Raw genomic sequence first — 26,565 nt, 5'->3', positions numbered from 1 at the left:
TCTCTATGGCAACATTGGTCTCTTTGTGGGTCTTTCCTTCCTTCTTTGCTTCCCCTCATACACATCATCTTTCTTCCCAATGACATCAGAGGGCCACTTTGCCTACAGAAAATTCTTCACCTAGCAACAACCAATCCAGTGACATCACAAAGGGCTACTGGATTGCCACCCAGCAACAACTTTTGCGGTACAGACATATGTTGACTTTTAAATATAGTATATAATAAGTCAACTTAAAAACTTTGACAAATATAAACAAATGTAATTCTAGGAAGTTATGAATTCAAAAAAGATTGTACAGTAGAGTCTCACTAATCCAAGCCTCGCTTATCCAAGCCTCTGGATAATCCAAGCCATTTTTGTAGTCAATGTTTCCAATATATCATGATATTTTGGTGCTAAATTCATAAATACAGTAATTACAACATAACATTACTGCGTATTGAACTACTTTTTCTGTCAAATTTGTTGTATAACATGAAGTTTTGGTGCTTAATTTGTAAAATCATAATCTAATTTGATGTTTAATAGGCTTTTCCTTGATCAGTCCTTATAATCCAAGATATTTGCTTATCCAAGCTTCTGCCGGCCCGTTTAGCTTGGATTAGTGAGACTCTACTGTACTTCTCTTCACTTAATTATTCAATTCTTGTAGAGTCTTGACAATATTAAATACATGTTAGGAACAATTTTAGTCAAGCTCAATTAATTTATTATCCAGACAAGCACATACTATCATTTGCGGGGAAAAGAGCAGAGAGGGAAAGCAGGAATAATCAGACACCTTTGGCATTTGCATCTGAAGAAGAGTGCTGTAGCTGCTTCAGCTGTGGCCCCAATGTCTTTTTCCTAGAAAGTAGTAGTCACCTGTGAAATTTACACCTGTGGTATTCCTGCGCCCACACAGCTGAATTGGACTCTTCTGAAATGCTCTTCAAATCATTAATGGACTCCAGCCCCGCTCATCACTAGTATGGATATAATGAGGCCACAAGGGCTGGCACTTCAGTTCCACAGCTGGAAAGCAGCAGCTCTGAAGTGAGGCATGACAATGTGGGGAGAATGGGCAGGATGTGTGAATTTCACAGATGACCACTCAAAGATGGTTACAGGTAAGCAACCCTTCCTTCTTCAGTGTGGTCTCTGTGAAATGCACACCTGTGATAGACTAGCAATCTGCCCTCAAGGATGGAGGGTGTCATTCCAATATGGAAAGCAAAACTGCACTACCAACTTCTGCATCTCTCTTAGCGAGGACATCGAGTTTATAATGGGAGACAAAGGTAAGCAGCATTGACCATATGGCTGCTGAACAGATGTCTTCCAGCACTACGCCACTGAGGAAGCCTGTAGAGGCAGCCATTGGCCTGGTGGAGTGGCCTCTGACCTGCAAATGTTAAGTCTTGTCCTGCCAAGTGGTAAGCCAGCCAAACTGTTGAAACAATCCAGGCGGAAAGCCTTTGACTAGAAACTGACAGATTTGCTGCATCTTTGTGATATTTCAGGAACAGTCTGGTCATCTTCCTAAATGGCGTGGTTCTCTCAACACAGAACACTAAGGCCCTGCGGAAATCCAGTAGGTGCAATGAGCATGCGAGAGTCATGGAAGGGATCTGGAAGAGTGTTGGCAAAACTAAGTCCTGCCACATATGGAAGCGAGATGTTAGCTTGGGCAAAAAGGCACTGTCTGTTTGGAGTACGACCTTGTCCTTATGAAATCTGAGGTAGGGCTCATCTACCCGGAGGGTGCAGAGTTCACTTGCTCACCATGCTGAGGTGACTGCTACCAAAAGGTAGTTTTCCAGGAGACTTGCCATAAGTTTGAAAAGAGGTTTCAAAAGTGCGGATAGCACCAGTCCAGTTTCCAGGAAGTAGTTACTAGCGGGGTCCTGCTGTCACACCTTTCCCAGCTGGTGCCCCCTGGCTGAGACTGAGCCTGGTTGTATCTAATGGCCTGGCTGTCTGGCCACGGGACCTTTGATATGAAGTCTGTGAGGATGGCCACCATGCCCTGTTTGGAAAAAAGACCAAGGAGGGAAGCCAAATTTTTGCGCTGCCTGACTTAGCTTGTGCATGTTCTTGAGTTGATTGCATATGGATGAAAGAGGTCAGCGTCCATGGAAAGGTCCTCCTCTATGGCCCTGCCCTCCTCCAACAGTGACAATGAACAAAGCCAGACTCGCTTTCGAATAGCTGTAGCAGAGGCAAACAGCTTCCCTGCAGTGTCAACTGAATACTTGGCCATATCCTTCTGTAGTTGCACTAAGGTTATCACCTCCTGGTGGAAAGCTGTTGCTATTTGGTGGTTTTGGTCAGGGAGGTGATCGATATATGATGCCATCTTCCCCCATACAAAGCTCTGGTAGGCCGGGATATAGGCCTGATAGTGAGTCATGCGAGTGATGAGAGTAGCACAGGTGGACTTTTCTAGCTAACATATCCACCTTTTTTCCTTATTTATCTAGAGGTTTCGACTGGGGTCTTTTAGAATGACGCAATGACATTACATCAACTACGACTGAATTCGGTTTAGGCAGTTTTGGCAGCCATGCCGCTGAGGAAGTGTCCACACAGTAAAGATCGTCAAGGTGCTTGGACATTGCCGGTACTGCAGCTGAAGCAATGTCTTGAGACGTGGTGAGCTGCAGGAGATAAGGAAAAGAAGGGAGCGCAGTAGATGTTGGGCCCTGCTGCTGATCGGCTGGAAAGAGCGAGTCTTCAATAGGCTTAGGTGCGGAGGTGGCCAGCAACTTCAAAGCGTGGGCCAAACAGACCATTATTATTTATTTATTATATTTCTATCCTGCTCTATTTCACCCTGAGAGGGACTCAGAGTGGCTTACAATTTGGCAAAATTCAATGCCACATTATATATAAGAAAAAAGCAATACATACCACAATTAACTAAAAAACAATAGACATAAAATACAAATTAAAACCATTAAAACATACTAAACATATTAAAACATCATAAAACATATTGAACTTTGCACCAATCCCATGCTCATCATTCGGCTGCTTCATTTATATCTGTATCATGATGCAATGTTATACTGTAATTCTGTCACTTGTTGAAAGCCTGCTTACACAGTTAGGTTTTAAATATTTTCCTAAATACCAGGAGGGAGGAGGCCGGACTGATCTCATTAGGGAGGCCGTTCCACAGCCAAGGGGTCACCACAGAGAAGGCCCTGTCCTTCAGTCCTACAAGTCGCACCTGTAAAGGCAGTGGGACCGAGAGCAGGATCTCCCTGGCAGATCTTAATGTTCGAACTAGTTCCTAAAGGAAGATATGCTTGGACTGGTATGTTGGGCTGGAACCATTTAGGGTTTTACAGGCTAACGCCAGGACTTGAATTGTGCTCGGCAGTAGACCATGAGGGCCGAGAAATTGGTGGAGGTCTTTGGCATACCCGGTGGGGGCAAAGAAAACACCTGAGTTCCAAAGGACTCCTCCTCAGATGTGTAGGAATCTAAATCTGAGTCCTGAGGGGTAGCATCACATTGAGGAGGAGGGTACCCATGGGCTGAAGTGTAGGGGCACTCAACTGGACAATAGGGAGGAGGAAATTCTTGGCCCAACTGGGGGAGGGGGAGCCCAAAATAATATTAGCATGGTGCATCCACTGGTGGTGCCATGAGCTGTGAAAAAAAACTGGGGCCCGCCGCAAAACTAGCGGAGGGCGGCTGCACATGTGTGTGCCTCCTTGCAGGTTCAGAGATATATAGAAACTTCTGGTGCCGAGGAGGCATAGCGGCTGAAAGAACGTCTTGGGGAGGAGCCACAGTGATCCAGGGGGTCCGGCAAGGAGAGGGCGAACTGGGAATTCTGCCCACTAGAGGGCACATAGCACTTACCTGAATCCAGCAGTGTCTCCCTTATCAGGGTTGCCTGCATGCTTGCAGGAAATGCTTGGATGGCTGGCACCCTGAGGGGGCAAGTGATCTCGCGAGGGTGCGCATATGTTCGCCCTCTGCAGTACTTGAGGCAGCAATGCCGACGGTAGAGGCAGAGCGCAGTGTATCTCTGAAGGGGGAAGGAAAGTGGGGCAGAGCTGCAGCCAGAAGTCCCCATTGTGGGAGCATCATGCCACTTCAACTTCCTATAGCACTTAGATGGTGGGTGCTCTTCCCCCTCTTCTGCAACTCTTTGGAAGAACATAGAATGTTTGTCGCCTCCATCAACGCCTCCATCATTCCTGGCCCTGGCCTGGTGGTAAATTTGTCGTTGCTGTTGAAGCTGGTGGTGTTTGCGGTTGCAACACCGCCTGCATCGCAAGGGTGAGGGAGGTGGTTCCTGCAGCCAGGGAGTCGAAGGCCAAAAGAGAGTCGTCCTCCCTGCAAAGTAGACATGGGGGGGGGGAGGGGAATCACCGGGGGGCAAACTGTCCCCACAAGAATGGCATTTCAAAGTAGAAGACATACTAGCCCAATAACAGTCCAAAGTCAAACCATAAAACCGAGTCACCAAGGGATTTAGGCAAAAGGGTAGCCAAACTATACGCGGTCAATAAAGAATGTTTGTAAATCAGTTAGTGAGGAAGAGCTCAGAAGTTGCTGCTTTCGCAGCGAAAAAGGAACTGAAGTGCCAGCCCCTGCGGCCTTGAAGAGCTTTTCAGAAGAGCCTGATTCAGCTGCGTGGGTGCAGAAATACCACAGGTGTGCTTTTCACAGATGACCATTTAAAATATTTGTTTTTCAAGGTGCCTTTGTGATTGTTAAATAAAATATTTAATCTCAAATCTTTGTTCATAATTGAGTTTGTGAGTTTTATATTTCTAAAACCATGCTGAAACGCCCTGACTGACACAATATAATATACTCTAAAGTCACTTGCAAGAACAAAGTGTTCACATAGCTTCTATGAACACAGTGAAATTGGAAGTCCTTTGGCTTTGAAAGATGTAAAATAATACCTGTGTTGTCTGATTCCTTGCTCTGGCTTTCATCATCATACAAAATCAACCTGAAATTAGAAGGGAGAATAAATAAAATGTCATGCAGTATATATTATACTTCATGGTATATGCTATCATTTTATTGGAGAAAATAATGTCACAGACTTACTTCTTTCTTCTTTCAGTTTGATGAACCGAATCAAGATATTCTGTAATAATAGCCACACTAGTACACTATATTTCAATGTTTTTGTAACAAAATATGAATATGCAAATTTATTTGTGGCCAATGATAATACTAGGTTTTGTCATTTGCTGCATGTATACATACTTTACCCTGTAGTATGAAATAAAATCCAAGGGTCAACATCAATAGCTCTGGTTCATGTGGTGCTTCAGCGTTTCAGAGATTACGAACAACCTTAAGTTTAGTCATTTTGGCTTCTAGTGAGAATTCATGTTTGACTTGCTCTAGAGCCCATTTATTAGTTGTTTTGACCACTCATGGTATCCGTATACATCTCTTCTAGAGACAAATTTCAGATGAAGTGATTCTCTTCAAATCAGCTTACTCAACTGTGCAGCTTTCTCCACCATGAACATTAATATATGGTTGGAAGAACAGATCATGTGGATATATATAGCCCCAAAGCATAAATGGGCAACAGAGTTGTAAGGTTAGTCTCTTATTCTGTGGAAAATCTCATGTGAATATTTATGAAAAACAATCCCAGTAGGAAACAAGACTGAAGCAAAAAGAGGTTAAATAATGAATTCAAATTAAAATCTTCCCATCTACCGAACAGCTTTTGTGACAGTGCCACACTTACTTGGGCTGCAATGGGATCTTTTCAACTGACAGCATGTTTAAACACTGTCACTGAAATATCTGGAGATTTAGAACTCTTATTTTACTTTTCATCACTTAAACATTTAAGGAAATGTGTGAAATTATTCATTTTCTGTTTGGAGGAAGAGAGAAAGTTGTCTCCCTGACCTTGTGTGGAGCAGCCAGCAGAACCACTGAATAAGCATGAGGTTTGGTTACATAGCAACTGATGTAATGGGTTTGGCAGGGATCACTGTGCCTGCTGTCACTTTGTGATCTTATCTGAACGATGAGCCAAGCACTGAGACAGATCAACTGTGCCCTTAGATCCACGAGAGCAAGACAGACATAGTGAGTGCTATGAGGGGAAAAGCTACAAAACAAAGTAGAAGGAAAAAAAAAATCAAAACAAAGACAACTCCAGAGATAGCAATGCTTTACGAGATCTTTCAAACTTTTGCCTCAAAAGGAGGATGAAGAGAAGAAGGAGGAGCTCATTCACATTAAATCCCAAGCTACTTAATCATTCAGGCTGAAAAGGAAGCTGGCATCAATCAACCCATTCATTGTCAATGTGCTTTTACTGACTTGAAGCCTCTGCATCTAGTAAGAGGTTCCACGTAAGGACTTTCTGAGCTGCCCTTTTGACTTGTTCTCACACAACAAATGCAAACAATTATGTGGATTTAACATTAAGTTTTTTCAAGCATTTAAGAATCCAATATTAAAAAACACATATATCTATTATCTAGGTCAGTGAATTGTGTTGCTATCACTTTGTCAATGATAATTTTTTTACGAGTGCTCAAGGGAATAGGGATACAAAATGCTAACAAACTTAATTCCAATGGCTAGCACTAAAAGCTTTCTGCAAAAAAAATAATTAAAAACCTAGTTTTTACATTAACTATTCACATCTTCAAATGGAATCACATTGATGCCTATGTATTCATCTCTGTTTTTGGGAGTTTCTATCTAAAGAGGATCACATCTACTTCTCCTGTGTGCCACATATCCAAAATTACCAAAGATTAAGGCACAACCTATTGTACAGTTTTCTTAACACCAGTGACTAAAATCTCACAAGGCTCAGCTCTCAGGATATATTTTTACAGAATACTTGTTACTGTACTGGATCACTTCCCAAGTCCTGTATAGATTACAAGAGCTAATCAGTGTTCAAATGAGCAGTAGATCAGTTCCAGTTTCTTGTGTGCATGAGAAATGCCAAGGCAGGAAGACAACGTATGGAGTGAAATCTGTTTATTTCTCTCACATAATACACATAAGATGCTTACTTCATGGCTACCAAAATTCCTGTGAATAAAATCAAGAGCAGGCAAATATTGACATTTGCTCCCATTACCACATACAGTGTATGGGAGACTTAGAATATATGGCTGTTTCCTAAGAAATATAATGCTTTTCCTATCCTGAGAGGCACTGGCTCTTCCAACAGGCTTTTGGCGACTGATTTCCTTAGTTTGGGATTGCCCTGTTTGTCCATTCTATTTTTATAGCATTTTTACTCCTTGCCGTATATAGTCTTTAGGTGTATGCCTCCTCCAGCACCTTAATGGGATAATAGTCCCTGGTACCTACCTCTTTCCTAATCTGTACTGTACAAAATTATTTGCACTTTTCTGGCCCACTACCCTTTTTAGGAGCCAATCCAGGTTTTTATCAAAGTGTGCTTATTGTTTATTGGTATATGTGATTTTATTTGTTTTTGATTTGTTTTTATTGCTGAGTTTTATATTTCTTGTTGCCTGGGCTTGGCCCCATGTAAGCCACCCCGAGTCCCCTCGGGGAGATGGGGCGGGGTATAAAAATAAAATTATTATTATTATTATTATTATTATTATTATTATTATTATTTATTGGTGGGTAAACACATGTGACACAGCTGCGGAAAGCAAAACGTAACTTGTATTTTCATGCCAGCAATATATTTTTTATGTGTTCTTCTACAAAAAGGACACAAATTATGAGGAAAAGGTGGTGGCCCCCTGGCTGTGGAACTTCCTTCCCAGGGAGATTAGACTAGTCCCCATCTCTGTCCGCCGTCTGTAGCAATTCGAAAACCTGAATGTTCTAGTGTGCTTTTGAAAATGGTTAATCCTTGTTCATGAATGCCCACTCCTATTTACCAATAAGGTTGTACTCAACAATTTAACCTAGTCCTGGTCCTATATCCTGCTCTTGCACAAGTCTATGCACAGACCTCTATAGTTTAATCATGCTCTAGTCCTGGTTCTGGTTGTTGAGTTTGTTTTGTTTTACTTTTAGTTAGGTTTTTATACCCTGCTGTGTTTTTAATTGTTTTAATTGGATTGTTTATATGCTATTATGTTTTTAACTGTGTTTTAGTTGCTGTATTTTGTTGTATGTTGTATGTTCTGGGCTTGGTTCCAATTGTGAGCCGCCCCGAGTCCCTTGGGGAGATGGTTGGCAAGGTATAAAAATAAAGTTGTATTGTATGACACAGCAAACAAGATAGATATGCTGGATTGTTGTTGTTGTTGTCGTTGTTATTATTATTATTATTATTATTATTATTATTATTATTATTATTATTATTATTAAGTATGCTCATCTGGAGAGTCGTTCAATCATTAAAGGGAGTGGGAGTGGTGCACAAAGAGGGAAATTTTCTCATTCTGTCCAAATATGCAAACACTATGTTCAGGAAGTTGTCACCTATTCGGCCTGTCAGTTCTATATGGGATGTCATTATATTTGAGGATATCCGTTGTCTTTACTGATACGGTCCATATATAGGGGCCTGTCCAGAGATCTCCTGGACAGAATTTCTTTTTAAAATAATTTTTTATTTTTTAAAAAATAAAGCAGTAATACAGCAGACATATAATATCCAAAGCGGTTAATCTCCCCCCGCCCATTAATCTCATAATATCTACTGTAAATTTCACTCTTATATATACATTTCTATCATTCCCCTAAGCCCCCCCCCCCCCCCAGCCACTTTTTATATTCTCTGTCCAAAATTTCATTTCCTCTTGTGAAGGTAACTTTCCAACCTTTTTAAATCTTCTTTCAATAAATTTTCCCCAAACTTCAAAATTATGTTTTCCATATTCTTCTTTTAACTTTAAACTTGCATGTCAACTTATTGTTTACTGCCAATTTCCATAATTCCTTATACCATTCTTCAATTTGTATATTTATTTTCCTTTTCCAGTTCCTTGCTATAAGTAACCTTACTACTGTTAACAGGTTGGATATTGTGTCTTTCTCTTCTTTTTTCAACTGTTTGTTATTATACAGTGATAACAAAGCAATACTAGAAATTCTTTCCATTTTTATATTCATGATAGCTTCTATCTCTCTAAATACTTTCCCTCAAAAATTGCTTATATATTTACCTTGCCACCAAATATATATACAGTAGAGTCTCACTTATCCAATATAAATGGGCCAGCAGAATGTTGGATAAACGAAAATGTTGGATAATAAGGAGGGATTAAGGAAAAGCTTATTAAACATCCAATTACGTTATGATTTTATAAATTAAGCACCAGAACATCATGTTTTACAACAAATCGACAGAAAAAATTAGTTCAATACATGGTAATGTTATGTAGTAATTACAGTATTTACGAATTTAGCACCAAAACATCATAATGTGTTGAAAACATTGACTACAAAAACATTGGCTACTAACAAATTGACTACAAATAAAGATAGAATTGCATAAAATGAACTTACAGTAACAACATTGTCAGAAGTTAAATGCGTAAAAAGTTCAGTCCTTGCTGCCTAGAGAAACAGCTGTAGATCCGGGCGTGAAGCAGACTGTGTTGGATAATCCAGAACGTTGGATAAGTGAAGGTTGGATAAGCGAGACTCTACTGTATGTATATATATATATATATATATATGTGTGTGTGTGTGTGTGTGTGTGTGTGTGTGTGTGTGTGTGTATGCGTATATATACAGGGTGTTTGAAAAGGAACTCCCTAGTTTCAAGTATAATTACATTAAAACTAGGGAGTTCTGTTTCAAATACCCTGTATATGTTCCCACTTCTTGACATCATCTCCAACAGTTTTTTGAGTAATTTTGTCAATATTAGCTATTTTACTGGTGTTAGATACCATTTCCATATCAATTTATAATAGTTTTCTTTAAGACATATTGGTAAGTTTTAAAAATATCTTTGTTCCCATAATTGTGTCCACTCCATAACACTTATTTTGATCCCTAAGTCTTCCCATATCTCCTTGAGGATGTTGTTCTTTGTTTTTTTCTTCTTTTATTTTGACTATTATCTTATACATTTTATAGTTATTCCTTTCAGATTTTTATGTTCCTCCATTTTGTGCTGTCCTGCACAAATTTCAAATACTGTGAAAAATTACTAGGTGAAAGGATAGAAGCTCATGAGAGTAAAGCAGCAAGAAGTCACTGATTGATGTCTAAGGGATTAACTAGCATGAGGTTAGAAACTAGCATTTCTTCCAAAATGTTCAGCTAGAATGAGCTTAAAGGGCACAATTAGCCAAAAGATCATTTGAAGGGATGCATATCCTATGACTTACTGACTCTGTCGATCATCTTCTGATTTGGTGTTCTCTAGTTGCAGTTCTCCTTCCTTTTCCTCACTTTCCATTAATTTACATGCAGGTTCTTGTAGGCTCTAGGTCAATGTATATATGAAAAAGAACATCCACAATTAATAATGAATGATGAAAAATCTTTTAATCTTTTGCTTTATAAAGTGTATGGCAATCTGTAAAGTAAAAGCTAAATATGAACCAAGTGATGACCTAGTTTTCCACATAAGTAACTACATCACATTAGTGTTTATTTACCCACACCGGTTCACGATAAACTTTTAGAACCAATTCAAGGAGCTGTTTTTAATCTTAAAGGCTGGACTACAATAACTGAAAGATAGTTTGCCTCTTATGGTATCCTGCTTGAAAAAGTGAGATCTTCTTCAAAGGCCTGCTCTTGGTGCTCCCACCAAGTAAAATGAACTGAGTGGCTGCCAAGAAGTGGACCTTTGTATTGACAACATTCTGGTTATAGAGTGCTCTTCAGAGAGGCTCCCCTGCTGACTTTTTAAGAGATGATTTCAGTGCTACATGGAAATCTGCACAGACCTTTTAAATACAACTTACAATGTCTAGTGTTCTGTGCCACTGTTATGTGCTATCATATACCATTCTCTCTAGAACTGTTGATGCCCAAAATTGTTTTGTCAAAATGTTATATTTTTAAATATCACACATTGTCTTTTTATATGGTATTCCCCCTCTTCCAGGAACAAACTGTTCTGCAGCTTTATACAAATATAGTAAGCAAAATAAAATAAATGTGTGATAGATATTTCCTCTTATCAAGCTCAGTTTCTGGGCTGTTCAGAGCTAAGTAGACTGATTCACTAATGGAGGTATGGCCAAAGTCCTGCCAATACAATTTTGATCTTTCTTTGGATTAAAACAAGTAACTTATGTTACTTTCAGTAATTTTAGGCACTTCTAGTTAAAAAATACACATTTTCATTTCCCCCAAAATAACCATTTGGATAAGCATTTACTTGGATCAGAAGTGTATGAAGGGCATTTGTCCACTCCTATCCCCCAATAATTAACTTACCATAAATGGTGAACTGACAATGGCAAAGTTATTATTAAAGAATACAGTTTCCTAGCCAAGCTTGGAAAAAGAAGCATTTATATTGGAGAGCATATATGATCAAACACGGCAGCTTTACACAAGCTAAAAGCTCTTCTTTTCCTTTTTTGATGCATTTGCAGGCAAATTAGTAAAAATTGTACTGGAGTCATTATTTTAAAGAATTATTTTGTCTGGAATAGCTACCTCTTAACTGAAATTGTTAGTCTTTTTGGAAAGAAGTATGTATTTAAATTTGTATATGGCTTTCTTATAAGGGGATCTGCATCAGAGGGTGGCAACTGCCAGGAGAGTAAGAGGCTGACCTGATCTTCGGGGAGACCTTGGAAGGCTGCACTCCATTCACCTTTAAGGCTGTAGGGGATTTTTGGGGGGGGGGGAGGAGTTATTGATTGGGGGGGGGGGGAAACGACCTAGACATGCTCTGGGGGTCACAGAAATAGTGCTGTGGGGAACATCCAGCGGGTAGTTGGCACTTTGTCCACCCCTGATATACACAAACAGGAACTGGAGTGGTTGCCGAGGCAGTCAAAGTAATGTTCCTCAAATCCAACTACAGTTGGCCTTCAACTTTCTCTAGTAGGCCCCAAAACTATATGTAACACACAAAAGTATCTGTACTGGTGGGATGGTGGCTGAGTCTGGCCATTTGCACCTTCCCTCACATTCTTGCTGACACACTCACTCAAGTGAGGGAGAGGGGATGGTGACAGGAGAAGGGAGGTCTGGTGGTACATATGTCTCCAGAGCAGACAGAGAGAGCACTGCCAATGTAATAGGAACTGCCACAACTCCTTCCTGATGCTCTTGCCTTCTTACCAAAGCTACTGTCATCACCATCTCACCTACCTGCCTCAGCTCTTTCCTACTCCTCTCCCCCAGTCCATCCTGGAGACCCACACTTATGCATACACACATTTGAAAATGATATAGTCAGGAAACAGACTGATCCATTCATTCTTGGGTAAAAGTTTAATCAATTTGCATGTGTCTATGAGATTAAAAATGGTTTCTTCCTAGTAATAATATCATTACGCAACCAGATCATGTCATAACAACACTGTAGGCAAATGAACCTAGTTCAGATCACCACAACATTGCTGGTCAGAACTGTGAACAGCAAATACCTAAAAGTAGTTTTAAAAACCTAGACATTTAGAGGTTCACTTGTAAATAATTAATTTTTTCTTACAGACTTTATAATTGCTACTGTATCCAATAAAACTGTTTTCAAACTAGTAATAGACTTCAGTCCATTTCTTGCATCTTTACTTTTGATTATGTATCCTGATCCAACAAGAACTACCACTTAACCTAGTATATGTTGCCAGGAACCTATCACCTGGCCTGTCAAAAGATGTAGCTTTTGTCCTCCATGCAATAATCCTACAGACTCTCCCATCTTGAGATTCAAAATACTTGAAATCCCTAAATATAGTCATTTCTGACCACTACCTAAAATGTCCAACCTTCCATCCATTTTCAGTACACTTGCCAGCTTTCTCAAGCTGCTAACCTAAAGTCTCAAGGAATTGCTATGTTTCCCAGATGTTCAGGATAAATGGTGCTACGGGAGGAGGAACACTGATAGTTGTTTGTGTTTAAAACCTGGGTACTAATTACCACTAATTCCCAGATCTCACTGGCTCAACACAAATATATCTATACAATATATATCTCGGTGTATGTACTAACATCAGTGCACAAAAGGTAAGGTACTGAGGAGAGAACTGGTGAATACATGCATTTGGCCAATCATGCCATTAGCTACAGGGAGGGGCCGTGATAGGACCCATGAAGAGTAGAAATACTTGACGATAAACATTTCTTACCTTCAATGTTTTGAATTCATATGGCTGATAGCCTCTGAAACTTTCATGGATAGCTGCCATGGTATGAGATGTTCTTTTCCAAAAATTAAGAAGCATTGTCTGAAACAGAAAGAAACATATTTGCACAACACTCATGTGCGAATAAGATATCAAATATTTCAGGAATATTCCACCAGATTTATGCAGTAAGGAAAACCACTTATCATATTTCTGTATGAAGTTGTCTGGATTTCACTGCTAAATACAGATCAGTGGTTTCATTGATTATTTATGTTTGGATACCTGGTATGTTGCCAGCACATGAGACAGGAGATTACATCTGCTTGCTCCAAGGAGATCCACTTTTTGACAGACATCAGTTTTCAGTTTGTCAAAGTTCAGTTTTGTGAGACGGACTTGTGCTTGGACCTATTGAAACGTAGAATATGTGAAAGATGAAGTATTCCTTCAGACATTGAAAGAACCCTATAAAATGACTTCTCTAGCACACCTTTCTTGTTTTCAAAGTTATTTTTACAATACTAATATAATTAATCAATGTCAATATTTGTTTGTATTGATTGAAGGGACATGATAACCTTCAATTAATACATTCTCAGAGACATTTCCTGGTACTGGGGACAAATATTATTCATCAAAGCTAAGCAAATTCCACACTACCAAATGAAATACCTTTCATGCATAAGCAAAAACAACCACTTCAAACCTGATACACACAAGTTTCAACATTGTGATGGGAAAAGTCTGCAAAGTGCTTGGTGTGTTGTTGCTGTCTACTTCCCTTATCAAATAGAATAGAGTTCATCTATCCACAATTAACACATGAGAACATTATTTCTTCCCTACCAGAAGAACAGAGGCATTACAGTATTGATCTATACCGATGGAAAGAGCTTTTCAGCAATGAAATAAGCTGCCTTTGAGTACTCTTGCTTGGAGGATTTTAAGCAGAGGCTAAATGGCTATTTGTTGGGGGTCCTTTGACTGTGTGTTCCTGCATGGCAGAATAGTTGGACTGGATAGCCCTAGTGGTCTCTTCCAACTCTATGATTCTATGACAAGACAGGAATAGAAAAAACTGATTTGTTTCTTCTCAGGTCAATTGTACCATTTCTAGGTCAAGAACAGAATCTGTATAAAAATATTTAATAAATCATTTTCTTCCAGTAAAATAATTAAGGCTATATTTTTCAGTAGCCGAGCACTCAGACCATATTCACATCTGTAACCTTGAACCTCATCTATATAATTTCCTACACGGAAATGCACTTAATTTTTCATGATCCTAACAGTGCCAACTGAATGAGAGATTAAGTTTATTAAAGTAGGCCTATCTGCATGAAATCTATTTATTAATCAATGTTCCTTTCTTCTCCCTTTGGAAAAAAATTATGGGGCACAGTAATCAGTGACTTAAGAACAATAGCCAATAATGTCATTTAAGTGTTGTTCTGATTTGCATACTGTTTTTTAAGTGCATATTCCAAGACTATTTGCATAAGAGACAATTCACACTTTTAACTTTTTCTGTGTGAGTGGAACCTGCTCAAAATATTTCATTGCCTGAAGCAAAGCACAAGATGATTTCCTCCATTCATACATCATTTCCATTGGTAGATGGGCACTGCACTGACAGCTGAAGTTTACGACAACACTTTTGATGGGTCAGTATCTATCACTGCCTTTAAAGGAATGAGGCTATTTTAAAGGACACAGGGCAAGCTATGTGGCAAACATAGCTCTATCCTGCAAAAGGAAAGAATGTCCAGAAAAAAATTACAGCAGCTCCTCATCTTCCAGTTGACCCAACACCGAGTTCCTGTTTCAAAATGTGCCAATTTTAATACATTATGAATAAAATGCATGCTGACACTTAAGCAATATTTATTCATATATTTACTGATATACCAATTCAAAGAATAAACAATGTGAGCTGGATATAGCTTCCTTTAAAAGAAAAAGGATACTCGTTACAAGAATTCTTTAATTGATTACTTAATTAAAATGTTTACATCTCATTCTGTCCATGGATCTCAAGGCAACATACAATAAAATCAATCTAATAAATGTAAAAAGTATACATAATTAAAATAATTTTAAAAGAGTAGAAAACATATTAAGTAATTCACAAATTAAAATCTTTAAAAAGTTAAAATAATTTTAAATGAATTAAAACCATATTCTTGGGAGGGTTACGGTAAAACTGGCTAGTTCCCAAAAGCTTTCATAAACAATCATGTTTTAATTTGGTGTCTGAAGAAGAGCAATGCTGGTACAATTGAGCCTCCAAGGGGAGGATGCTGCAAAACCGGGCATTCCTGTAGAGAAGACCCTTATAATAATTAAGTGGCACTTTTATTGAAAACATGATGGGGCACTGGAAAACTGAACTGTTTGTTGGAAATGAAAGCTATGGACTTGTTAAGATCAGAAGAGGAATTTTCCAGGGAGACTCATTGTCCTCTCTGATTTTCATTATTGCCATGATCCCTTTGTCAACAATCTCACAAAAAACATACCTTGGCTATCAAACCTCCAAGAAATCTCACAAAATTTCACATCTGATGTATATGGATGACCTGAAACTGTATGGGAAAACTGAAACTGAAATCCAGTCTCTAACTAACACTGTCCAAATTTTTAGCGCTGATATCAGCTTGGAGTTTGGTTTGGATAAATGTTCGACAGTGGCACTGAAGAAGGGAAAAAATCATTGAAAGTGAGGGCATAAATATGCCTAATGGCCAAACGATAAAGTGTCACCAGCCAGAGGCCTATAAATATCTGGGCATATGACAGCTGGACAACATCAAGCATGAACACGTGAAAACTGTGGTCAGCAAAGAATATACACAAAGAGTCAGAAAAATTCTCAAAAGCAAGCTCAATGGAGGCAACACCATCAAGGCCATAAACACCTGGGCCATACCTGTCATAAGATATACCGCTGGCATCATAAACTGGACGCAGGTGGAACTGGACAATTTGGACAGAAAAACAAGAAAGCTCATGACCATTCATCATTCACTACACCCTCGCAGTGATGTTGATTGGCTATATCTGCCTAGAAGGTCTAGTGGCAGAGGACTCTTACAAGTAAAACAAGCAGTCAAAGAAGAAGAACATGCCCTGGCAGAATATGTAAAGCAAAGTGAAGAACCTGCTTTGACTAAAGTCAAAAATCAGAAACTCCTCAAAGCACAACAGACAAAGAATCAGTGCAAGAAAACTGCACTACAAATCCGAGCTGACAGCTGGCACAACAAAGCATTACATGGAAAGTTCCTTGACAAAATTGAAGGAAAAGTTGATAAGGCGAAGACCTGGCTATGGCTCACGAACTGGACCCTGAAGAAGGAGACAGAAGGCCTGATTCTTGCAGCTCAGGAGCAAGCCATCAGAACAAATGCAATTAAGGCCAAGATCCAAAAATCAGCTGATGATCCAAAATGCAGACTGTGCAAGGAAGCTGACGAAACCATTGATCATATCCTCAGCTGCTGTAAGAAAATCTCACTGACAGACTACAGAGGCACAACTATGTGGCCCAAATGATTCATTGGAATTTATGTCACAAGTACCACCTCCCAGCAGTAAAGAACTGGTGGGATCACAAACCTGCAACGGTAATGGAAAATGAACACGCAAAGATACTGTGGGACTTTCAAATCCAGACTGACAAAGTTCTGAAACACAACACATCAGACCTCACAGTCATAGAAAAGAAAAAGGTTTGGATTATTGATGTCGCCATACCAGGTGACAGTCAGATTGATGAAAAACAACAGGAAAAACTCAGCTGCTATAGGACCTCAAGATCAAACTGCAAAGACTCTGGCAGAAATCAGTACAGGTGGTCCCGGTGGTAATTGGCACACTGGGTGCTGTGCCAAAAGATCTCAGCCGGAATTTGGAAACAATAAACATTGACAAAATTACAATCTGTCAACTGCAAAAGGCCAGCTTACTGGAATCTGCACGCATCAGCGTTTTGATTGGCCTGGCGGAATATGTGCTCGCGTTTTGATTGGCCTGGCGGAATATGGATCAGCTTTCTGATTGGCCGGCCGGAATATGGGCCAGCTCTGATTGGCCGCCACTTTCACAGGCCACTGGGATTGCTGAGGGAAAAACTTCTACCAACTGGCTTCGTTCGGCCTACTTATCTCCTCAGAACGATGCTAGCTTTGGGAGAGTTAACAGCTTTCGGCCTACACTTTGGTAATAAAAAACACCACTGCCACCACCAGAAAGGCCGGACCTGAACCAAACTTGACACACATCACCCCTACGATCCATGAACCCACTGACAACAGATGGCCCCCTTTGGCCCCTCTGCTGACATGTTTAAGGCCTTCCAGGCTGGCCCCACGCCGCTAGGCCCAAAAGGAAGACGCCATCTTGCCTCAGCTTTCAACTTCTTTGTAAGGCCCTACTTTCCTCAAAAGACAGCAGAGAACATTGTTATTATCTTTTTAATGATATGCTTATGAACACTTCTAGCCCCCAAAGCCCCAATCCAAGCCGCCTTTGATCATTTTGCTAACACGTTTCAGGCCTTGCAGCCTGGCTCCATTGTGCTAGGCCGCAAAAGAGGCGGCCATTTTCCCTGTTCCAAACAGAGCAGCTTTTGCCTGTGTCTTTTGGATACAGCACTCTCCTTCAACAAGGTCAGGCGGCAGTACGTAAATAGGTTGATCCACTGTGACGGCACTTCCTCATTCCAACGTCATAAATTAGTTAAATTTGCCTCCCCACTTTATAAGTGGTACCTTATTTCCTACTTGATAGATGCAACTATCTTTCGGGTTGCTAGGTCCTTTGGCTCTGGGAGTTATAGTTCACCCTTATATAGACAGCACTGAACCCAGCCAACTTCGGATCTGGACCAAACTTGGCACACTGCCTCATCATGCCCAACTGAGCATACAGGCAGGGTTTCGGGGTGATTCTCCTTTGGCTCTGGGAGTTGTAGTTCACCCTTATACAGACAGCACTGAACCCAGCTGATGACGGATCTGGACCAAACTTAAGTGATATTTCCTCACATCCCCAAACAACTCAATGCCGTCTACTAATAACCCGGGCACCGCCGGGACCCCAAGCTAGTACACTATAAATCAGTTAAAAATTAACTTACATAAAACATTCATAAAACGCATATAGGTAGCCTTACAGTGTGAATGTTAAAAGCAAAATAAAGTATCTCTGTGTAAACTCAGCATTCAGTATCCACACCATGCTATAAATCTGCACAGATCAACCCCTGAATCTTATTTTTTAAATGTTCTATGCAACAGGAAAAAATCCGTATGCCACACATTCCAAAGTTCATTACTAAAACTGCTTACAATATAGAACCCTAATGTGCTTCAAGCAAGTGTTGTGTGTTTCAAACTGATATCAGTATTTGTCTTTGAAAAAATATGATTAAAATAACATCCTACAATCCAGAATCCTATCTCACTATATGGTACAACATCTATCCTAGAGCTTTTTAATCCATTTGGTTTACTACAAATATATTACAAATATAATTTAAAAAAGAAAACGTCCAATCTAATAGCCCATTATTTCTTTCAAGGAACTGATAATTTCTAAAGAACTAATGATGATAAACATTTGATCTGTTTGACCTAGTATGCAACTTGAGAACATATGCCTTTTGTACCAGTTAGATGTAGAGTACTACTATGTTACCAAATGTTACATTTTTTTCTTTGCCAAGTCAGGAAAAGGTTTTAGTATCAAGTATTATTAAAATGGCTAGATCTTATTTCATACAGAGATTTTCTTATACAGTAAAAGGTGCTTTACATCCAAGACAGTAGAGAAGGACACTAAGCATTCCATTTGGAAAAGAGCATAAACATGGGTCTGGTCCTACTTTTGGAAATCCCTGCACCTTCAGATAAAATGATAATAATATTAATACACTAAACTCCATGTTTTGAATCACAGCTCTTTTGACCCAGTGCAAACATTTTTAGCCAGTTATAGCATTCCCCTGAACATTCTTCTGCACCTTCCTTTCTGTTCCATACAAAACTTGAAATAACTGTAATGCTATGTGACATGTGAAGTAGTGTTACTGCTAACCATACAGTTAAAGCTCAAATGTGCAATTATTTGATTCAGTACATTAGTTTCAGCATAGTGCTAAATGAAGAAGCTCAAATTCAGCAGATGCCTAAAACAGAGCTAATAATAAAGTAAATTCACAGAAGCAGCCAATTTTCCTTAGACCTTTCATCAAAAATAATCCATAACTTGCTTTAAGAGAATGGTCCAAATGAATAATTGAAACTAAGACCATTTATGGATTTTTAGTGATTGGAAATGGCTGCAATTCCTGATGTGCTTGACAGAGGCAAGATTCAGATGAGCAATTATGGCAAGCTGTATGGTTGGGACATTAGAATTACACCTTGGAGGACAACACCCAAACACCATACTCTGCTCCCTCGAAAATAAAACAAAAACTGAAAAAACAACAACATCCCAAATAGCCTCTGGGGACATGAGAGCATTCTTGAATGCAAGGAGTGCATTTTTGGTGATTTCAAAATATTTTTTTTCCCTGGAAACATAATGCAAAACTTTCATTTTGGCATTGAGGGCTCCAGGGGGCTCCAAACATGGTGGAAATATCCTTCCCAATCCCTAGAGCTCAACCTGTGGGTCCCCAGATGTTTTGGCCATCAACTCCCAGAAATCCTAACAACTGGTAAACTGGCCGGGATTTCTGGGAGAAGTAGGCCAAAACACCTGGGGACCCAAAGGTTGAAAACCACTGCCCTAAAGGATATTTTTGATCCCTGGGAATCCCTGGAGCATACATCCGAAAAGCTGCGCTCTGCCCACCTCTATTTTAGACAGTAAATATACGAGTTCTCTTCCTTCGTTTCTTGTTAACACAATTATGGCCTTACATTCCTCTCCACCATTTCTGAGTCCAATCTCTCTTTCTTGATGCAAGATGCTATGGAAAAATGTCAGTTTTCTATGGGAAATACATTTCAGTGAATTGCTTGTAAATGCCAATTTGGTACTGCCAAATTTTACTGGAAATGTTATGACTATATTGTTACAAAAATGCTACGCTACAAGAATTTACAGCACAATCCTATGTATGTTTATACAAAGTTAAGTCTCACTGAGTTCAAAAGGGCTTATTCCCAGGAAGACTGCAAAGGATGCAGCTTTAGTGAACTAGTTAAATGTTTTCCTCCAGTGCAGAGTACTGTTTTACTGGCTCAGAGGATCTAAGATCAGTCTGCATCATCAGGAGACATAACTGAGTAAGGGACCACTCTGTTAATTACTTTTTATTTCTAAAATCTGAAGGGAACAAAAGACTGAGGTCAGGACACTTCATTTTCTCCTGATAAAATCTGAGTATTATTAATTCCTAGTACTGGGGATCTGCAAAGATTCTGAACATGTTTGTATTCAGCAGGCACCCACCAGATCAGAGGAGCCTATAACAAAATAGCTCTTATTTAATTTTTTAATCTGACTTCCCATTAGAAATTCCAGTGGATGGAAGAGCTTTTTAAAGATATGTGTTTATGAAAACTAAAATACCTTGGTCAATCACTCTGGCTATTAAAACCCGATGAAAAGAAAGTCATACAACTTCTATAAAATGTTTATGCATTTTAGCATAAGGACAGAGATCAAAATGAAAATAAAAAAATTTAACAAAAATAAAAAGTATTTTCTACTTTCTCCATAGTGTGTACAATTAGTGTTTCGACTACAGAACTACATAAAAATGAATTACAGCTGGATCAGAATTGGGAAACAGGAGTCAAGGAAAATGAATGGAAGAGTAAGCAGGAAAGGAATCCAGCTGTTGAGTGGATCTTTTCTTTTCTATACAGTGATGTCCAGTAATTGCCACCCTCACTTTTTAGACCTTATCAAAGTATTGGAACGATACTTAATATGGTCCATCTGCTCCGCTTTTGTGAGAAAAACAATGACAAATATAAAATGAAACTTGCCTTTCATACTCCAGATTTGAATGCAAATATTGACAACATTAAAGTAAAAACACACAGATGACTGGTTTTGCAGGCCTTCAGAATTCAATGGGATTTGCCTCAATATTTTCATACTGAAAGGAAGTATAACCTGGGCAGCACTATAGAAAGGAAAGTCAAAGGTAAGTGTGATTTACCTCTTTCAGCTCAAGAGTCAATTTCTGTTTTTGATAAAGCCTGGAGAAGGAGGCAAATTGTTTGGGAGATTCCAAGGGCACAAGACAAAATAATGGTGGAGCCAAAAAAGGGTCTTTATTCAAAGAAGTGAAATGACTTTCTGGTGGATCCCTGTTTTGTAAGTCTATACAAGATGGAGAAAAACAAACTCCTTCCATCCCTAGAATACCCTATATCACAGCAAAATGACCCACTTGGGGTACTTTAGTTAGTTTTGGGCCAAAATAATTCAACCTCTTCAAATTGGACAAGTTTGTCACATTTAATTATACTTAATAAATAGAGTTGGAATCTATTAGGTCGTGTGAAATTTTAATTTAAGATGCTTCTTATACACCTATCTGTTTTCAGAAGAGGGAGAATAAAGTTCCTCTTTCTATTATTGTTGATGTTGTTGTTGTGTGTCTTTAAGTGATTTCCAACATATGGCAACCCTAGGGTGACTTTATTACAAGATTCTCTTAGAAAGATTAATTTAGAAGGTTTGCCATGGCCTTCTGCTGAGGGTATGTATGTGTGACCTGCCCAAGGTCAGCCAGTGAGTTTCTATGGCCGAGAGAAGATTTAAATCTTGGTCTCCAGAGTCGTAGTTCAACACTCAAACAACTGTACCACACTGATGCTTCTACAATTGCTACTCCTTTCCATTTGATACAATCAAAGGCAGAAGACTTAATAGCAGTAACAGATCCAAGAGTAACCACTGTCACTAATGTTAGACCAGGAGTGCATGCTCTATCTTAATCTCATTTTATATACTGTGTAAACTCTCTGTGCAATTTGCTATGGCACTACAAACTGGACACAATATTAAGAACATTTTTATGAGGAAAGTTGGATTCTCAAGCAGCATTCTGGTATTCAAGGAAAAGGAATGAAGAATTACTTGATCTCTATAAATCTATTTGATGTGTTGTGCATGTTGTCAGCAGTGTTCCTTTAAAGATAAGGCTACATTTATGCAAACTATAATACAGCCCAGAGCTGGCCCTAGGTATTTTTCAAGTGTAGGCAAACAGAATTTTGCCCCCCCCCCCAAACAAATCACTGAAAAATAAAAGTGTTGGATAAGCAAAAATGTTTGATAATAAGGAGGGATTAAGGAAAAGCCTATTAAACATCAAATTACATTGATTTTACAAATTAAGCACATCATGTTTTACAACAAATCAACAGAAAAAGCAGTTCAATACCTTGCGGAGGCAGGCCGCAGGAGACAGGAGTTGCCTCGATGGCGCCCCCAACAAGATGGCGCCACAGGCAACTGCCTAGTTGGCCTGGTGGTTGAACTGCCTCTGATACAGCCCACCAAAAAATCTTGGTGTCTAAGTTTTTAGGGCTGTTCCTGGGGTTATTTGGGGAACTGATTCAGAAAATTGCATTGGATAGACTGGATCAGTTCTAGTTTCTGAGATATGGTTATCATGGTTTTCTATAGGTGAGTAGATGGCAACTGGTAGATAGCATACGGAATGTTTGTATCTCAAAAATTAGAGGCAATAAGGAAAAACAGGTGCCATTTTTGGAATCAGTACACCAAAATATATAGTAAAAATATGGCTAACATTTGAGGCACCAAAAGATGTGTTGGTCAGTGTAATTAGTCATCATCATCACAGGAGATCTCTTGTGGCTAAATATGATTGTTTTACAGAAATAGAGTCTTGGTGATGGGTCCTTAAGCTTCTCTAGAGACCTATTCTGGATCCGCTTGGACAATGAGGGCATTGATTACCCGACAAAGGTTTGCTTGATGTGCTTTCTTCTTGGCATGTTTCTCCCTTTCGCCCCTATATTTGTGCCTCCTCAAAACCCACAGCACTATTGGTAACAGCTGACCTCCAGTTTCAATGCTTAATCCTCAAACACCTTCTGCTTAATTTGGGAAAAATGATGCACTCACAGAGCTCAGACTGTGCTTTATTTGGGCACTAATGTTGGCTTGTTAATAAGAGATTAAATGCATTTCCAAGGTTTATTTCTGGTGAATCATAGCACAAGCAAAATACTTCATGGCTTGGGATACAGGTGGAGATGGAGACTTTGGTTTCTGAAAAAAAGGGTTACAGTGTGCAAAACCTTAGGCCACAAAGGTAGCATGAGACGTGAAGAGAGATACTGATAACAAACTGAAGAAAAGTGGATAAATGAGTAAAAATGAAAACAATCTACAATAAAGGTGGGTGGTCTGTGATGAAATGACATGAACATACAAAGAAAATTCTGAGAACTATAGACACCACAATGTAGGCAGATATGTATGTGAGAGAAATAGAGACTATGTACTGTATGTAAAAACTCAACACTTTGGCAGACAGGTCATTAAGACCAATCTATATATATAAAAGAGTGATGGCATCAGGGCAGCGGACAAAACAACAAAACAAAAGGCCCCCCAACCTCGAAATTTGACAACACAACCCATCATTCACGGCTCTAGGTTGATACAACAAAAAGAAAAGAAAAATAAAGTCCTAATTACAGGGAGATGAATAATTGTTTTTATCCAATTGCTGCCAGTTAGAAGGCTAAGCTCCACCCATTTGGTCTCCTAGCAAACCTACTCAGCCCAGGGGACAGGCACAGTTAGGCCTCACTTAGGCCTCTTCCACAGATTATCAGATTTTAACTGGATTATATGGCAGTGTAGACTCAAGGCCCTTCCACATCTATATAACCCATTTAGAATCTTATATTATCTGCTTTGAACTGGATTATCTTGACTCCACACTGCCATATAATCCATTTCAGTGTGCATACTAAACATAAAGACAGCCATACAACAGACATTCAATACCACCACTACCTCAACAATTTCTCACCAACACCACCAGACAACGCCACAGCAACGCGTGGCCAGGCACAGCTAGTAATATATAATAGTGCAATGAGGATTTAGTTGAGCTGACCTTAGCTGAGTTTTCTACTCTTCAACACTAGCTTACATGTGATACAGGGAAATGGATTTTTATTTTGAAGTGACATACTAAACACATGTCTTAAGCATGTATATTACAAAGATTCCCATTTTCAAAAATTAAAAAATGTTAACTGATTGAAAATAACAGGCATGGAAATATACTCTTACCAAAAAGAAAGGAAGACACTCTCATAAATGCCTGTACTTTATAGAGTGCTGCTACTTGCTTTCACTGTGAAGTAAACTGAGTTTACTTAACATTTCAGTAAATATGTAAGTTATGTAACTGTAAAATGATGATTATCATGGTTTTCTATGGGCAAGTAGACTGTGACTGCTAGATGGTACATTATATTTTTTAATATGATACTATCATTACAAATAAATATTTAGTAAATACCACCAACGTGCGAAGAGCATATTAGTTGGAACATTCCTCATAAAAGAGGAGATCAATGAGTCTAATGTGATTTCAAATTCTACCTTAAAATAACAAATGGTTTTCCTCTGACATTAAGTCTAGTCGTGTCTGACTCTGGGGCTTGGTGCTCATCTCTGTGTCTGACTCTGGGGATTGGTGTTCATCTCAAGCCGAAGAGCCGTTGTTGTCCATAGATGCCCCCCAAGGTCATGTGGCCGGCATAACTGCATGGAGCGCCGTAATCTTCTCACCGGAGCAGTACCTATTGGTCTGCTTACATTTGCATGTTTTCAAGCTGCTAGGCTGGCAGAAGCTAGGGCTAACAGCGGGAGCTCACCCCACTCCCCGGATTCAAACTGCCAAAATTTTGGTCAGCAAGTTCAGCAGCTCAGCGGTTTAACCCGCTACGCCACTGGGGCTCCTGTATTTCTGAAAGCAACCCAAAATTGCTGTGAGAAAACTCAAATAGAGAGAAAAAATGTAAACCAGTGATTCCACTGATTTTTTTATCAAATATTCTAGGAAAGATGAGAAAAGGAAATGCCTTGTTGGACATCGGTGAAGAGTCTCACTGTTATAATTGTGCTAAAGGCATTTATGTTTGCCAGGTGGTGATGGAATTTTGCTTGAAAGAAACAAAACTTGCTCAGACATAGATAGCATCATTATATATTTTAAAATAATTATAATGACACATCAGGCTTCATATGCTTATGTCAGGACAGCAAATATATTTTAATGTATTTTTTAAGGTGATTAAAGCTATATTTCTATTAAACAAGCAGATGTGTTCCTGGGCCTTGCTTCTTTAACAGAAAATGTTATAGCACTCTCAGAATTAACATAGAAGTTATAGGGATAAGATCCTATACCACCATCATAATAAAAATAACATTTCAATGCTTTTTTTAAAAAAAATCCCAAAAATAACCATGTGTAGGTATGAAACGAAACTAGGTGTACACCTACACTGTAGAATGAATGCTGTTTGATACCTCTTGTCATGGCTCAATGTAATTAAATCAAGGGAGCTGTAGTTTTACAAGGTATTTAGCCTTCTGTGCCAATGATTCCCGGTGCTTTGACAAACTTCAACTCCTATGATTTCATAGCACCGAACCATCATAGTTAAAGTGGTGTCAAATTGTATTCATTCTACAGTGGAGATCAGGTATGGGCGTACTTAGGCCTTCCAGGTGTTTTGGACTTCATCTCCCAGAATTCCTAACAGTCTACTGGCTGTTAGGAATTGTGAGTTGAAGTTTTAAACACCTGCAAGATGAAGTTTACCCATGCCTGGTGTAGATGCACTCTAAGTCAATTATATCTTGCATAAGTAAAAAACAACAAAATTATGACCACCCTAAAGACCACTTGAAAGATTCTCCCAAAATCCATTCTAATTTGTTCTTTCGCCAGCCCTATTTTCTTATTCCAATTTGATGCTCGAAGTATAGATCTTTGGCATTTCTCACTCCATATATGGTAAAAGTCTTTATTGTAGATTTTTGATCATTCTATTTCTATCACCTTTTATTTTTGTTTCTTGTCTGTTCTTACTTGCTTGAAGGGTTTCAAAGGTCATCCATTAAGGCTTTTTCTTTCTTTTTTGGTGCCAAATAGTATCCTTTTGCATTCCTTTCTGACAATGTCCCTGGCTTCAGCCAGAGTTCTTTTGGCTCCTAGTAAATTTGGCTTAATAGCACAAATTATATTTTTACATTACCTTTAAATTCTATGGGGATGTAGCTCAGGTTGTATTTTGGCATAATGGTT

At 39.1% G+C, this 26,565-nt stretch overlaps 1 protein-coding gene across 6 annotated transcripts in view; it reads right to left on the bottom strand.

Annotated features, from left to right (window-relative positions):
• Positions 1-26,565, bottom strand: part of ica1 (islet cell autoantigen 1) — a 67,953-nt gene that overhangs the window by 12,470 nt on the left and 28,918 nt on the right. For 4 of the 6 annotated variants that reach the window (XM_008112565.2, XM_008112564.2, XM_008112567.3 and 1 more), the window contains exons 7-11: positions 13,506-13,631; positions 13,224-13,322; positions 10,290-10,387; positions 4,917-4,966; positions 3,859-4,338 (exon numbers count right to left, since the gene is read on the bottom strand). In XM_008112565.2, coding sequence (XP_008110772.1) covers positions 3,859-4,338; positions 4,917-4,966; positions 10,290-10,387; positions 13,224-13,322; positions 13,506-13,631 — 853 coding nt within the window. The remainder of the gene's footprint in view (positions 1-3,858; positions 4,339-4,916; positions 4,967-10,289; positions 10,388-13,223; positions 13,323-13,505; positions 13,632-26,565) is intronic. The other 2 variants (XM_008112568.3, XM_003221997.4) reach the window with 1 other exon arrangement.

This window comes from Anolis carolinensis, chromosome 6 (genome assembly GCF_035594765.1).
Source record: "Anolis carolinensis isolate JA03-04 chromosome 6, rAnoCar3.1.pri, whole genome shotgun sequence".
Taxonomy (NCBI): domain Eukaryota; kingdom Metazoa; phylum Chordata; class Lepidosauria; order Squamata; family Dactyloidae; genus Anolis; species Anolis carolinensis.
Note: the sequence above shows the minus strand (reverse complement) of the source record. Positions and strands in the feature narration are given on the sequence as shown.